At 43.4% G+C, this 17,188-nt stretch overlaps 1 protein-coding gene across 8 annotated transcripts in view; it reads right to left on the reverse strand.

Moving 5' to 3' along the window:
* The window catches only part of LOC135895916 (uncharacterized), a 210,004-nt gene that overhangs the window by 172,391 nt on the left and 20,425 nt on the right, over positions 1–17,188 (reverse strand). For 2 of the 8 annotated variants that reach the window (XM_065424194.1, XM_065424167.1), the window contains exons 6-11: positions 13,505–13,786; positions 10,916–11,254; positions 6,753–6,906; positions 5,046–5,135; positions 3,789–4,036; positions 230–308 (exon numbers count right to left, since the gene is read on the reverse strand). The exons of 5 other annotated variants lie outside the window; for them this stretch is intronic. In XM_065424194.1, coding sequence (XP_065280266.1) covers positions 230–308; positions 3,789–4,036; positions 5,046–5,135; positions 6,753–6,906; positions 10,916–11,254; positions 13,505–13,786 — 1,192 coding nt within the window. The remainder of the gene's footprint in view (positions 1–229; positions 309–3,788; positions 4,037–5,045; positions 5,136–6,752; positions 6,907–10,915; positions 11,255–13,504; positions 13,787–17,188) is intronic. One more of the 8 variants, XM_065424201.1, reaches the window with a different exon arrangement.

The raw sequence follows: 17,188 nt of genomic DNA on the forward strand, positions 1-17,188 counted from the left end.
GGAGCACCTGCTATTCTCCATACGTGTGTGCAAGGGCTGAAGAAATTACGATTAGTAGTAACGTAATATTGTGCTTAGATGCGGATAATGTTGTTAACGCAAGTGACAAGATTGCAAAGATTGCAAATATTTCTCAATAGCGACTGTCTCTTGAAAATTTCTTATGCATTTGTTCTGGTACAAGCTAAAGTGGCCATCTATGAATGAGACCAATCAACAAGTTTCTCACCTTCCAAGATGTCGAGAGCTCGGTACCGGACGCCCTCCAATTTCGTCATCATGCGTTCACACCTTTGTTTTGCATATCCCTGTGGAACAAGCGGCATGACACAGATTTTCTTTTGTGATTTATTTTGTTACAACATCCACGATTCTATGATCGCAAACGGCACCAACTTGCAAGGCAGATGGCACTTAGTTTTGTTAGAAATTCGCGGATACTCTTCCATTAGAAGTCACTGTCGCGCGAGCATTACTACCAAGCAATGTACAGAATTTAACTAATTCTAAATGTTGTGCCTCCAATGATCTGAAAATTGTCTAAGAATTAATTTTATGCATCGTTGCAAGGAATAATATTCCCCCTACTATAAAGTACCTTTTGATGTGAATAAACATATATGTGAAATAATATTAAGGTTATCTTCACCTTCAGCTGCTAAAGAAGCATAAATGAACTTAATTTGCGTTTTAAGAAAAATAATGAAGAGCATAGTACAATACGTCTCTTGAGACAAGGAAATTGTGTTTTAAACGCTGCACGAAGGAGCAAGGTCACAGGAAAGAGGCGCTCACTGTCCGGGAAGTTTATTTCTCAGATGGTGGCAAATAATTAAATCGAAGACAGGGGGGGGAGTATTGGAGAGAGGAGAAAAAAAAGGGGGGGCAACAACTGCTTAGGCACAAGTACTAGAACACGCATCACCTCAAAAGACAGTGATATTTATTATCTAGTAAGTAAGTTAGACGGTGCACTCACGAAGTTCCTTTCCCTTGCCTGGGAAATAATAAAGGCTTCATGGACTTCACGCGCGCGTTTGACGCTTTATTTAGCCACAACTTGGCAATTGCCAAATCTAGGGGTGTACTTGCACATGGAACAGTTACTTGCCAGCGGGCTGCCTACGGGCCCGCAGATACGATTGGCGTGCGTCCTGAGGCGGTAACTAACACAGTGGCCAGTCTGGCCGATGTAAAAGCGAACGCACGGTAAAGAAATGCAGTTGACAACACCCGCGGGGGTGAATTCTCCATATGTTTTGAAGATTACGCCGTTGGGGTCAAATAGGGAGACAAAAAAGCACGCGACATTCAGGAAGCCTTTCATGACAGCGAGGCCGCAGACAAAATCATGCGGATCACACGCACTGTGGGAATCGATGCACGCGATGCTTTCTGTGCTGTTTGCTGTGATTCAGGATAATTAGTGGTGATGTTGACAGCGAACGTTTAATTTCTTCAGCGTTTAGTGGAATATGAGCATGGTGAGTTGGTGTTAAACGTTACCTTGTGTGTTCGACTGCTGCTTGTCCGCGTAGCACATAGCTAGAACACAGCGAGACGTGTTTGCTTTAGCCGTTATTGTGCGCCATTGTTCGTAACCTCCGAGAAGGTGAGTATAGTCATTGCTTGACACGGCATATCGCGTCGTGTGAAAACTGTTCCACTTTACTTGAAATATTGGGCTGTATGTGGCCAAAACCACAATAAAATCAAGAGGCATGCCGCAGGGGCGGACTGCAGAATACTTTTCCTCTCCTGGGGCTTTTAACGTGCACCAAAATCTAACTGCACGTCGTTTTTGTATTTATTCCTGTCAAAATGCGGCTACCGTGGTCGAGCTGGAACCCACGTCCTCAAGCAACGCAATGACAGCAAGACTAGCGTAGCAGGCACAGAAATATTGATATGACGTGCGGCCGCTTCCGTATTGTCGCTAAGATCCTACGGTGTGTTAATGCGGCTTTGCGTCTGCATGCCCCCCGTCACTTGTGCGCTTGACAAAACTGCACGGTGTTTGTTTTCAAAAACAGCAGAAACGTACCGCACTGCAGCTGGCACTTAAATTTGTCCAGGTTTTCTGTAACCGCTGGCATTTCTAGTAACGGCGTCTCTTCGCCTTCTTACGTCCCATTTCCGTCTCCCCCCCCCCCCCTCCTCTATGTATGCGAGCGGCCAATAAAGAGTGGCAAGGCTGTTATTCACTCGTTTCGTGACTGCGTCTGTACTCCCAACACCACCTAGAGCGAGTAAGTGTTGGTTCTGCCCATTCTGTGCCTCCTCTCCCTATCTCCTCTCTATAGTTGTATCTACCTACCCTGGGGGCTGTTGCACATTAGTGCAAAGGTTAGCTCTTCGGTTTCTGCAATGCCTTTACGGGGGGCTGCAGATATATAAAGCCATTAAGAGGCAATTGTTGCGACACCCATGAAACTCTGGAGGCATTGTCACTACCATCGATAGAAGGGTCTAAACGAGTTTCGCATGTCGTCTTTCCTGTCCGCCACACTCCTGGCATGTATATACACGCCCTGAACCACCGCCTACGCGACGTGTAAGTGAGGTACAGCAGCAGCAGGAGAAGTGGAAAAGTTGAATCAAGAGGCAAAGAAAGCTTCGCATTGAAATGCTAATGCGCCACCTGTTACCTTACTAGATAATAAATATCCATATATTTGGAGGCGATGTGTATTCTTGGACATGTGGTTGGGCAGGTATTTCCCCCCTTTTTCCCCCTTTCTCCTCCCCCTACTATGGTACCTATATTCCGGCTATCTGAGGAATGAACTTGGTTGTTAGTGGGCGCTATGTCCTGTTGACTTCTTCATTCCTTCAATGCTTTTCGCACTAAAAGGGTTTTTTTTTCTTGTTTGAAGTAATGTTTCAACGACCAGCAATAAGCAGCTACTTTGTTAGGCTACATGCGGGGGAAGCGACATTTTATTTTCATACATATTTATTCTACCGCAGTTTCCGTGTTGTATTACATTCTTTCTAGGATTGATGCAAAAAAAAATGTGCTGAGTTTTTTTTATAATCCGATAAGTCGAAATGGTAAAGCGCAAGCATATATAATAATTGGTTGCGGCTGATATTTAACAGAGATGAGAACGGGAAAGCTCACCGGAATTAGATAGCTAAGAACAGTGATATGGCTGGTATAATGAAGACCCGGAAATACGCTGGTAGCAATGTGCTGTGCCGCTTTGTACTACAACACCTGAAAGGTTTTTGCGTTACGTGGATGGTATTATCATATGGTCACTGAAAGGGGCCACATAAAGGCGACTGCGTCCCTGCCATCCCTATACACAAGCAGATAAGTGGAATATAGTTAGTTACTGCAATACTTCTTCTTATTCTCACAAGATGGCGCCAACAACCCATCTGCTTCCGTTTATCCGCACGATAACCCAGCATTTCGTGAACGACAATTATGAAGACGTATAAGCCAAAACGGTTTTATTTTTACTAAGGCTTTACGTTGTCGGTGTGGTCTATTCGGAGTGGCGTTCCTCATAACATAATGTCCAGAGGAGAAAGGCAGTGTTATGTTCCTGGGGCCAACCGGAGAAGTCTCTTTTTTTACCGTTAAGTGTAGACAGCTGTCTTTTGTTGTCTGAGAGTTTTAACGATCGAGTCATCTCAATGCGGTGATTATGGGTTTAACCGGGATCAGTATGCAGCTTCCCATACCCCACTTGAATGTCAATAATTAAAACAGATAGCCGAAAACTATAGTACGCAGACAGAGATGTCCAAGTTATAATAAAGGTAGTCGACGTTACCGCGAATACGTCGTGGTTAGGGGCACCTCGTTCTCCCTGCGTCCCATACAGTGCCTTCAGGAGCTCCGCCTTCGGGCCCACTAGGTAGAGCAGGACGTGCCACGCCAAGAGGCGCCGCATTCTCAAACTCTCGCCGGGTCGCGACATGTACGCCAACAGGCCTAGAGCGCGCTCGTCGGCCGAAACGTTGCCGTGCTGGCCAACCTGTGAACGACTGTGGTATAGGTCCAACAACTGCCTCCATCGACCTGCGGCCCGTGTGGGAGCTTATTGTAGATGTTCGTCAGAAAAGTATGCATGTCTCATCGCCACAGACGCCAGCGAACAAAAAAGATAATTTAGCAGCGTGCGTTCCTGTGCCATTATGCCGAGTATTAAGTACTTTACTTTCTACTCCTCACAACTGCGCTAAAAAGCATGGTTTCCATGCGTTCTGCAAAAACAAAGAAACAAGAAAAAGAAGCTCAGTTTTCTTGGTGCTTGGTGTGTAATCAGAAACTCAAGCTGCAATTCCCATTGGCTATTCCCATGTCGCAGTGCATTTTTAATATTTAAGTGCTCAGATGTCAGCCTGAATTGCTAAGAGTTTCGCCTTTCTTCGTAAAAATCATGGTCCACATAATTTTGATCATGGATCTACACATCTCTCTCTTAAAAGGAGATGTGTTAATTTACGCTTTCCTTTAAGTAAAGCTTTACTGTTCGGGCACATTATAGAGCTCTATCATGCTCACAAAGAATTTATTAGGCTTGACCTAAAATGTTCCATATTATAATTGTCTGTGTACACTGCCAGAATGCGGCAAAACATAGTTTTGTGTTCATTACCATTTCTTTTTAATTCTGACTGCTTTGCTTTTTCCTGCTTTCGTAATTTATTCTACATATTCACATGATCATTAGCTCGCATTCACGCGTCTTGCATGTAAATGTCTAATACAAAATCTTTTAGGAGATTGGGACAGCATCTGATAGAGAAAAATTGAACATCTCTCCTGGCATGTGTCGTCTTAATCTTAATATGCACGCCATCTCACTAAGCAAAGCAAAGCAATTAGCAACCGTGCTATGAAGCTTGTCAATACCAAATTTAGGTTGGCACTGCAGAAGAGATGGCGAAGCGATGTACGCTAAATGTCTAGTAAGTACAAGCTTCACAGATTGTCGGGCTTTTACCTGGTTTTGCACGTTTATTCACAGATCTTTAGCACTGAGAAACAGACATGCAGCGCCAGTAGTGCGTAAATTTGGACGAACCTGCTGCAACACCCGTGTGCTCGGACAAGGACGCCACGTCTATGCTTGCGAGACCATTGGAATTCGCCGGTCGGTTAACAACGTCTGCAACTGAGAGAATCAGGAAGACGTCTACAAGTGCTGTCCAGCCAGTGACGTCGTGTGATAACTTCGCTAAGCAGGTAGCCTTATTTGCGTCTGGAAAACCTCTTAAGCACGGTACATTGATGTTTAGCATCGGAAAACGTTGGCCTGCTTGTTCCGAAAATATGTCGCGTGCACGAAGCGTGACAGACGTGTGCGATAGGCTGACACGCTTAGACTTCGTAAAATGATACGCATTTCACATATCGCGCCAGATGTAAGCAAATATGTTGACATAAGATATCTGACCACAATGTTTCACCTTTAAAATAACTCCGAAAGTTGAATTGGTATGTCGCACTTAATTTCGCACGGGAACATCGAGTTTACGACAATAAGTTCCTGCCCTTGGTCTAAAGTGCCAGATTTGCCTGCGCCAGCGTGTTTGGAGAAATATATATATCTTAATAATTCCATTCGTTTTATGGAATTTCTATTATTTAGATTTACAGCGTAGTTTTTTTTTTGTCGCACATACTTTTTTTCCCAGAAGCTACAGCTGGGTTCTACCTTGACCCCTAATGTGCCCTCGGTGTGTGAATATCGCGCCTGTCACGTGCATCTATTCGGATGCATGTGAGACGACGCCACATATACGTTGAGGTGAATAAGAGAAGGCCAATAAATTTCCAGAAGGTTGGACTATGAACTAAATAATTAAGACGATAATAAATGCGCTACTCGATATCGCTTGGAATTCATAAAACGGTTCTTGGTCTGATGGCGGACAAACATGTATAGTGTAACTGTCCGGAAGGCAGTGTTGTGCTTGTTCGAGAATCCTCCGCTGAATCTTCCGAAATTTTGAACGTGTTCCGTCCGTGACATCTGTGCTAAGCCTCAGCTTGTTGATATTAACATATTATCTAGAAATATATATCCACTTTTACTGGTTAACGCACTCGTGCACCCAGGTGGTCCAAAATTAATCAGTAGTCTCCCCTTACATCCTTCCACGTAAGTCACCGTGCTGTTTCATGAGGTTAAACCCCATAAATAAATATTTTGCATCCATGCTTATTGCTTTATGCAAGATGCTAAGCAACTAAAAGATTACAAGCACTATATAGGCTAAATCGTTAGTTAGGTGACATTTGCTCTGGCTGGAAATGAATTATTATTTAGAAGATATAAGGAGAACATGATCAACGAGATAGGGCTACAGGCGTTATAACTTAAGCACTAATAGAAATGACGCCTTATGAAAGTTTACGTCCCCCTCGCTAAGCCAAATATTCTGAATTAAGATGAAGAATCCAAAGTGTGGCAAAAAGGGTTAAATGTGTGCCGTTAACCCTGTGATCCCCATCATTGCTCAACGTTTCGTAACGGCCACACAAGGTTCTAGGGATTTTAAAGTTCAGACCTTTGTTGTCGAGTCAAGAGGAACAGAGGAAAAATATTAGTGCGCCTAGAAAACCCTACGTAGTTGATAATTCGGTGAGTTTAATTTACGGCTGACTACCTATTTTGCTCTAGATGCTAGAAAAGCGTTTCGTCCTAATCTACATCCGAAAGCATGTGCCATTCATGGGCATGGGCTACGTTTACGTTATAGGGCCCCATATCGCGTCAATAACTTACTCTCATCGTCGGCGTCTATCAGCTCTTCTGCAAAGCTAGTGTCGTGGAGTAGGGCATACTGGCTGAGGCAGAGCTTGTAAAACTCCTTCACTTCTGTTTCATCCAAGCCATCCAAGGCCATGAAAAATTCGTTTACTTCTTCGTTTAGGTTGATCTGCAAGAAGTGAATGAATGAATGACGGCATGAATTAATGTTTAGAGCACCATTGAAAAGGGTGGGTCGATGTCTAACCGGGGAAAATGGAGAATGAATCAGCTGGTCGTAGCCCATTCAATTGCGCTGGTTGGCACATAATGGAACTCGAAGGAAACAAGGCCGAATATAGAATGATGACGAGAGAAGCACCGACTAACGATCGATTTTTATTCTACGTTGAAATCAGGCATTTACTGGAAGTGCTTTATCAATACAACTGGGCAAGCAAGCCGGGATACGAGATACCTCCGCTAACAGTGCGATGTAGCGCGCTGGATAGATATTTAATTTCATTGTGGTGTCATGATATCGAAGGCATGCTGTCGTAATTTTTACCCAAAGTTATGGATGGCGACCCCTTCATCCTGGTTGCTCGGTGCATTTCACAGGCAATATGCATGCAGTATAAGCTGACGTCTACACACAGTAAAAAATTATTAGTCCACACTGTGACTCCTCCGCCACCTGATGATGTTTATTTCTGTTTCTTTAGAGGTAAAGAATAAAGAGGGGTGGCGTTGAAAATCCCACAGCATGAATCTCCTCGTATATGATCGAGACCCTTAGTCTCCTAGTTCCTTGATCGGCTTCAGGGACGCCAGCACAATTTTCGCGGATTTGTTCTGGTGGCAGCCATATATTCATAATAGAAATTGGCAATTAGGCTCTCAAACAGAGACCCGGGCTGTTCCGAGAAGGCTCGCCTAACCCAGAAGAAGTGAAGGAGGCTGTGTGGGGTGTACCGCACACAGCCTCCTTCACTTGCACACCGGGCAGAGTACTTGACCTTGTGGAAATGGGCTGTGGACTCCAGGTACACGTGTAGTCCTGGTGTCTTTTTCTGACATGTTCTCTGGCTGTTCACAACATTACTAGCAAACCAGAAACGCAAAATGGCCTTGTATAGGCTTACTTGTCAAGGCCACGAGACCGTTGCTTTTTTCGAGGTATTTTTGAAGAGTCAAATTTCTTCTGCAGATTTCCCTCCAGAAGTTTGGGTTGTTAGAAGTGAATCTGTGGGCTATTAAAATGAGCCTACTGTCAAAATGCGTATAATTCGTCACCATTGTCAGCCGCTTCATGCATTGGCCAGTTCCGAAGCGAATAGTCGTTCTTCTAACTAAGAGTCACTCCCCTCGCTGACTTCAATGTGAATAAGAGTTTCAACTTCAATGCCGTTCCGTTGTATTACTAAGAAAATAAAGTAGTCCATAACCCCTTCTCGTATACGACGCTAACAACGGCTCATGTATTTGCGCGCCCTCAGCTAACTTCCCCTACTAGACATTTCTAATTGTCCTATCGCCGAAAATCTAGTATTATAGAACAAGTTCTTATTCGACAAAATATTTTAATGTTAGTTTTATTCGTTCTCGCTCCGCGAGATTGTTACCTTCAAAATTTAAATAAAATTTTGCTGTTTCCGATGCCAGAACTACGGTATGATCATGAAGCACGCCGTATATACTGGAGAACCTCTGCGAAATTGGAACCACCTGCGGGTTATTAACGTGCACCCAATTCTCGATACTCGGACATTTTTGCATTTGGCCCTCAACAAAGAGATGCCGCCCCGCGCAGGATTTGATGCCACGCCATCCGGCATACCAGTGCAGTGCCAGAGCTATTACACCCAATGGCAGGTAATTAGTTAAGTAGCTTAGCAGCGAAGCGTCATAGGCACTACGCCATTGCGGCGGGTTATCAGTGAAAGGAGAAGAAAACATTCGAGTTGGTTATTACATTGCTGCTATCACGCGAGAACACGTTCGCGATATTAGATAAGGTATGACACTGTAACGCAGTAGTATTCTATAATACTAGCACTTGCCAAAAGTGTGGACTTGTCGCGCATCAGTTTGTCAGCGTCCTATTAGGTGATTGTTGCGAGTCGAAAGTACTTCTCGCGGCCATAAGCACGTCTGACAGATTCCATGACGCAAACGTGCAAGTCAAAGAATCTTGCGTGGTCTAAATGAATCCGGAGCGCCGCAGCACTGCCTCTCGAAGGGTGCACTGTTATCAATATTAAGCAGGACCACTGAACCCGCTATTTTTACCACCGCAGCTCATCTGCATTGTAGTTTAGAGAGCAGATGTTGCCCTTAGAAACAGTTGACAATTCATCTGGTTTTTTTTTTCGCCTGCCTACAAGTCACAGCTATCAAGAGTCAATACTAGCATTATTCGTGGGAACATAGTTAACGCTCGTGTTTGTCTTTTCAGTAGCGTGTTTGCTTATTGAAGATTTCGCAGAATGTACCATGCAACACTTTTATCCACATTTTTCTTTATTTTTTCCCCGTTTAGTTTTTTTTCAGTATCAGACCTCCCTTGTGCGCCATCATTAAAGTTACCAATTGTTCATTGACACTTTGAGAAATGAATGAATGACGGCCACAGTAATGCCAATTTGGTAGCCAGTTAACCAAAGGGGGGCAAGATGCGTGAGCGCTCGTGTACTCCGACTTATATGCCTTTAAAAGAACCCCAGGTGGGCAAAATTAATTTGGAGTCCCTCATTGGGGCGTTTCTCTTATTCATAGCGTGATTTTGGCACTAAATACACGGCATTCAGTTCAAATAAATAAAACCCGAGAATATAAATCTGCTTTTCAGAACTATAGCTCACATCTGAACTCGACTGAACAATTCATTTTTGTATTTTTTTTTCCTGCACAGTACGTTACCAAAAGAAAGACAAATTATATGTCACTTTTGCAGCTGTGCAAAATGATAAGCGAAATTCTGCGCCTTTGACTTCAAAGTTAGTGTCATACAAGAAATGCAAACTATCCTTCACACACTGCTTTAATAGCATTGCGTTTGCCAGCTCTCACTCAGCACCAATATACGTTAGTGTTTTCATCCCATCTGGCCTTAGCTAGACAGCGCACGTACAAGTCCTGCCTAATATTAAGTGATTTCTATTTAAGTGAACCTCCCCGATTCCGACTGAAACGAAACCCTTATTGGGTTTCGTTTCAGTGCTATGCTATGTGACCAATGCTATGTGAACATCTTGTGGTTTTACTTAAGGAACGCCGATAGTTTTAGAATTTAAAGCACGCATCGCGAAAGCAATAGGGTTGATCTTTTGTTAAGATGAAAAATTGGGCCAATTGGTATTGCATCAAGATCATAGCGTTTGAGCGTGTGAGTCTTTTTTTGAGCATATGCTTTAGTTGGCGCTGCTTGGACGTTGATATTTTGTTTCTACTTGCTCAACAATTCACCTGCTGGAAATGGGTCGATGCTGGCTATGCATTTTGAAGACGCATCGTTTAAAATTATCTTCATCAGTTGCGAAGAGGGTAGTTCAAGAAGAATACTGTAGCCATCACTGTTGCAAAAGTACATGGTGAAAGTGAACCATAACCGTGATTGAGTGTTGAAAAGATATATTTGTAAGAGCACTATATTTCACTTTGATTGTCCGCCCAAATAATTCGGGAAATGAACATTCTCGGCAAATTATTACTGTACAACCAACAATAAGAAAGCACACAGAACAAAGATATGAGTCTCTTTGTGAGACAATTGTGTAGGATAAGCGCCAGTTCTTGCCGCCTGCGCTTGTCCTTGTCACTTGTCTGGTCCCCGTTTATCCTTCGCCTGGTACACTCACCGTTATGAATCACCAACTTACCCAGTAAGCCACCCTCAAAGTATCCTTGCTGGTGATTCTAAGAAAATTATAAAATGTTATATATGCACCACTACAACTGTTATTTCATTGTTTATTTCTTTCTTCTTTGCTTTTTGTCTTCTCGCTTGTGTATCATGTGCGTTGTTATGTACATGAATATAATCTTCCATTATAACTACACTCCTGTAAAAAACCTGCACATGGGATTAGCAGTATTTGCTAAATAAGTAAATAAATTGTGAATAAATAAATTGAGAAACAACTAAGCAAACAAATGATTGTATTAAGCTACAAATCACAACTTAACATGAGGCGTACCTGAAGCACAAATGCTTGCGAACCATCCCCAGTGACATTGTGCTTCCTCGTGAAGGACACCGGAACATCCACACCATAATCTAGTGACAGCTCCATCATCCGGGTCAACGGGCACTCTTTGCTGTCTTCAACAATGTTGCAAAATTCAAGGTTGAAGTGCGATAGAAACAGCTGTATGTCTTCCACACCATCTTTTTGCGTCATTGCGTACTGAAAGCACAAGTGGAGCAGTTGGTTGCTGTCTTGTGGCTGCTTCTTGCTTTGCGATTTGACGGCCATAGCTTTGGCTACTGCGTCGGTACCTTCGGTGCTTGCGAGTTTCCTATTGACAGCAGGTACCTAGGGAACAATTACTGCTGTAAATATTCATGACTGTGCAAAGCCGAAATGTCCTTCCTGAAACTAGTAAAAATTAAGGTACTGAACGTCACTAAGTGGTATGACATTTTGCTTGAAAACTACTACGCGAAGCTTTGAACAAGAAAGTATTTGTGCACGCGTTGAATTCATCGGACTTGCTTAGGAAGTGGTAATGGGCTAGTTAGTTTGACATGCTAGACACAGCGGTTCGACAAGGACAACGAACATACTAACGTAAAACTGATGCCATTACACATGAATGAACAATTGTCTTCTATTGATCAGAAGCGGATAAACTACATTTACAAGCAGTATTTTTACGCCTGTACACTGTATTGTGCTCCGAGATGTCGTCGCTTGTTGAACAATAAAACTGGTTTTTTTTTTAGCGCTGAGCAAGTGTATTTACGTCATTGCGTTTCTTTTTCTTCTTGCTTCCCTGCTTTAGTATTTATTGGATATCAAGTCGTATGTTATCCGGTGTCAAAGTAACTGTTATCTGCCGTGGGTTGTTCTTTAGTCAACAAGGAAAATCTCAAATGTGCTTCGGAAGAAACGTTCCGACTACGATGAAGTCGCAGGTATAAAGCAACCTTAATCCCTAGAGGTGAAGCTGAAAGACTAGACTACTTTGGCGGCACTGAAACAAAAAAGAAGTATTAGAGCAGACAACAATGTATCCTCTCTATGGAGTGATTGTTCCTCCGAGAGACGTTACAATGTTATGAATGTGTAATCTCTTGCATGACACTTTTCCTCCCACATACACTTATGTGCGTCCACAGTAGTTACTATGACAAAATGTTTATGGCGTTTCTACAGAAATTCTACAGACAATGTGCTACCTGGCTCACAGAATACAGGCATACAGTCTGCAATCTTTTTGCAACCCTCTGTCAGCTTCCTGCTCACAACCGGAACACATTTTTTGAAGAAAGTTAACAGAAATTTTGTAGCCGCAGGTTGCAGAAGGTGTGCGGAAAATTCTACAGTAGCTGCATTGATAAGAAATACGCTAAGATGGGACTAAATTTCTTCTCCTTCAGCAAATTTCCGTCATTGGAGCTCAGTTCGCTTCCTCACGTTGCAGTAAAACGTTGGTAGCATTACTGCGAAGGCTTGGTTGGAATTTCGAAATGTCCACATGGGACGCAACCACGGCGTTAATTGTTGTGAACGGAACACGGAAAATAAAGTAAGTAGCCACATTTTACTCTTGAGAATTGTAAGTAGTCAAGACACATAAACACTTGAATATATGCCAAAAGTACAACATTTCAAAATACATCCAGCACGCTGCACACACGAGACAAACAACAGGGAGAACTCTATCGCTATAAATGGCGTCGACTATATGTGCCTCCAAATGGTCCACTGAGGAGCTGTTTTGTGTTCTTAATTACGACTAACACTTATATGCATATGATATCTGCCTTCGTGAAAGAGTAAGTGTAACTCGACACCTAACTGCTAATTAAGGATATCAAAGGAATTGAGGTAACGGCACAATCTTTCACAATTAGCATCTCACGCTGTAGGCCAATCACAAAAATTGTCGGAATTGTTGTATACTAAAGCCTAAGAAAGAAGGCTGAATATCGCCTACAAGGCAAGTAGAAAGTGTGCATAATTTTTTTGCACTCAAAACTCAGAACGTTTGCAAGTTATAGTCCATACTGGGCAACAACCCAAAACTGTGCGGATTGTGTGCATGCGTTGGCTTCCGAACGCCTGTAAGATCAACTAACAGGAAGGTGACACGATACAGGTAGAAAACCTACGGAATTTGTAATCGGGCAGTTCAAGTCTACAAGACGGTGCCACAAATCGCAGAGAGCCTACGAAAAGTCTGCAGAAATGTCATATCCGTTTGTCTAAAAGAGAGTGCAAAGCGGTTAAGCTTGAACATCTGAACAGAATCTACAAATCGTTACTAAAACTCGAACGTTGTATGCTTAGTAAACGTGACGTCTGATACACGTATTCTCAATAATTGAATCTTGGTAAGCTGTTTTTCATTGCTTTAACAGCGGCATAGTTTTCACTTGCTGCCTTGTCACGCCTCTTATTCATGAAATCAAAGAAAGCGTCGCCCTTGAAACGCACAATGGGTGAGACATGCCAGGGCTTGCAAAATTTGTCGGATTGGAAAGGGGCCGTCCGGCTACACACAGGTAACGGAAGCAAGTATGTGCCAAAGCTATGTCGAGTAACCAAGAGAGCACTGACCTTATTAACTGAAGGTCCAAAATGGGGCAAGCTCATTGAGTTGTCGCAGATAAATCTGTTCCTTTTTCGGCAAGGATTTGCCTGAGAAACCACCGTTGACACGAACCACTTGCGGAGGACACGGCAGACTGATGTGTTACACTCCGCCGAAGCGGTCTCCGTTGCCCCAAGACGCGGCGCGAAGTAGTCGCCCGTGTACTTCTCCGTTCTCTCGGTGATCGTTGTCGGCAGTGGCTCGACCTTTGCTCTAGCCTGCGGTATTATTTTTCCACGTTCATCTGTCTGTGGTGCAGAAAAAAATTGAAAAGTTGAGCACATTTGTTAATTAACTACTCAGCAAAACGCTCTTCACACCATAGAAAAAGCCTGACTGGCATTATTGTTGTGGACGTGGTTATTATTAATGGGTGGCATGTTCTTTTTTAAAGAATATCAGTTATCATTGAAGGCAGCTTGTGTCCCAGAATGATATAACCATTTTTACGTGGCATGAAATCTATGTGGACAAAGTAACCGTCTGCAATTTGTGCAATAATAACTTCGCCTGAACAAAGATATGAAGTTCGAATATTCTGTGGTGGGTTGGAATGTTGACGGAGGATGCGTGAGTTTGATTCCATGTAGCGCTAATCTAAACGCACTTCAAGGGTTCTTTTTGCCATGTGTGGTGACTAAATGGTACGGACCTAATGAGTATCATTTTCGTACGCACCAACGCCAAGTATACTCACGCCGACACAGAACCTCTTAGAGCACGCGTATGGACCTTGGGCCACTACTATGATACTTTCATAGAGTTCGATGGCCGTATGGGACTTTATGTCCAGGATTAAAATTTTAGATAGGTATTGGTGAGGTAATAATATTGGATGGAATGTAATGTGCGTTTTATTCTTCATGGTGTCTCATAAGGTTATACTAATTCAATATGCAACATACCCATGCCATACGAGCAAAAGAAATCACAATATGTGCACAATACCTCGATGATTTTTGCCATTCGCGCCATGCCACGCGGGTGTAGTTCACGACGTGAACACCCAATGTCCCTTGTGGTGACGCGCATTCTTACAATTCATTCGGCCATCGTATACGTACTCGCAACATCCCAATGTTGGCCGTTATGGCTGAATGTAAAGGAAAGATTTCTGGCGTAATATTGTACGTAAAATATATATATGAATGTTATTATCGACATTGCTTCAACTTCGGAAACTTTGACTGCTCAATAACTTTTTCATTATATCATTAGAGGCAAAATAGTCTACTACATTGAGTGTGGACATCGTTATTTCGACGGAAATGCACAATAATATAGCATGTAGAAGCATATTTGGCAAACCCATACCTTGACATTAAGATAAAGAGAGGTATTTATTATGAGAGAAAAGCTGAGCGGTCGGCCTGAATCAATGTTCTGACCTGCTGCTCGGTGTTGGCGGAAGGGGAAAGGGTGTATAAAAAAAGAATAGCGAAAACGTTGATTATGATGACGAATATGGTGGTCAGAGTCTTGTACGCTCAAAGACTGTTCAAAGTCTCTTGTCCAGTCCGCTCTCATATAAACATTTGTATTGAGAAATTTTAGCTAGTAGACTTTTAATGGCCTGAACCTCTCATGAAACCTTACTACATTTCTTAATGAAAGAAAACTGATGGAATATTTGACTGGTTGCTTTCGAGCGCTCTCTCTTCTGGTGCGGTTTGTATTCGGTTGACCGAACACATCTGCCGGCTTCATTCAGAGCGCCCTGCCCAGGCGCAGGGCGCTTGAAGGCGCTCCCATCTTCAACCTGTGAACGCGACCAAGATCTGAGAGAAACTCGACTCCTTGGCTACTCCGATGGCCCTGGGAGCCACATGGCACGTTCGGCTGGGGCAGGCTTTCTCTGGCCTCAATCTCAAGAGGGGCCCCCGTCGCTGCAAACCGTGTTGGAGACCGATAGGAGCTAACTGAATGGACCATAAGTAAGACATTGAGTTGGCATCCTCGAGCTAAGCAGCTCCACTGAAAACTACTTTTTCATATGACTGAGCGGGCCCTCTCGTGCAAGCGAGCAATTGTGTGCTAAAGTAATGGTTGAGGTGGCTCGAGAGGCAATGCTTAAGATCGTTGTCACTTTATGCGAGCAAAATTACGCTCAGCTTCATTATCGTTTAGGGGGCTTGGAGTGTGAATATGCATGTAGTCATCATCTCACAAGCGCCCGTCACACGCGGCAGTGCACGAGAAAAATGTCTGAGCGAACAGCCAGTCTGCTGTGGGCACTTATGAGACCCGTCAGCATAGTTTCGCTTTCCTAAGTTTTAGTGGTGTGTTGTGCTGCTGTGCTGTCGTGCCTCCCATGCGATGGCGACTGATGTGAAGAGACGATTGGAGCTGTGATGGATATAGACACTCGACGACACAGCAGCGGCAGTGGCGATGGGAGTGGTTACCGTGGTGCCTCCTCGAAACAGAAAGTAGCGAAGGCGATATCTGGTAGTGGTCAACGGCGCCTAAACCACGAGGCAAGACAATCCGCTATGCACTTGTGCTCAGTCTTTCGTACTCCTCGGGTCCCAGCGTTTGCTTCTTTTCGACTCAAATAGCGACACAATATCGCGTAACTTTTTGGGCTGGTCTTAAGAGGAACGTTTAGCTCGGGCACAACTCCGATGTCGCCTATTCAAATACATATAAAACACAGATACATTTTCTGAGAATAAAACTGGACAGAATTTAATGTAATTTGTTAAATTTGAAAGAAAAAGATATGTTCTGTTTACGAGGAAAAGGAATTGCGATTTATGGGGTGAATTTTAAAGAAGTCAGAAATACACTGTGATGATACAGAGACATCGAGATACGTAGCTCCTAACTGCTTCATGCAGTAGGAAACCGGGTAGACTGTCTTAAGGACGTAGCGCAGTGGGGCACGTGAAACATCTTGTGTGGTCTGGACAGTAGGGTACAGCAATGAAGTATTCCAACGCAAAAGTTACATTTGCTCACCGTTTAGAAAGGTTACAAGCCTAACTTTCTTTCCAGCTACTGTTAAACTTACCCGAAAACAATCGTATCCCGCCTTCAGTTACTCGTTTTACAATAAACGAGAAGAGAGGGGGTTAACCGAGGGGCCCGATTATTATTAGTCATATCATGAGAAGCCAACAATAAATACAATAAGCACTTCACTCACAGGTCTTCGTACAAGAACCTCGGCATGCTTGTAACGTGAAGCCTTTCATCGTCTGACCATATTGAAACAATAACAGCTAATGCCTGCCGTGCTCTCGTTTCTGAAAGTGCGCAGCGAAAACCTTGTAGCGCTATTTATTACGAGAAAGCATCCATACCAAACTCTAGTGCGACTTCAGCTAAAATCATCGGCTCCTATATGGTCACCTTGACAACCCCACCTAATGCACTTTCTCTTGCAGATCGAAAACCGTGCTGCGCGTTTTAAAGCGAAATGTGATAAACTATTATCGAGCGTAACTAACAAATGGTCATAGTCGCTATAAAAAATCGGAATTGCATAGGAATATAGCATTGCTTTTCGGATACACAAAATATTGCACATTTGTGCACCCTTGCCAGTCGTTTGTCCATCCGGCTCATCTAGGCACCTGCACAACCCCACGGCCGCACCAATGTCATTACGTTCCTCCACTCCACTACGTTTCATGGAACAATACACC

Source organism: Dermacentor albipictus, chromosome 8, assembly GCF_038994185.2.
Source record: "Dermacentor albipictus isolate Rhodes 1998 colony chromosome 8, USDA_Dalb.pri_finalv2, whole genome shotgun sequence".
Lineage (NCBI taxonomy): Eukaryota > Metazoa > Arthropoda > Arachnida > Ixodida > Ixodidae > Dermacentor > Dermacentor albipictus.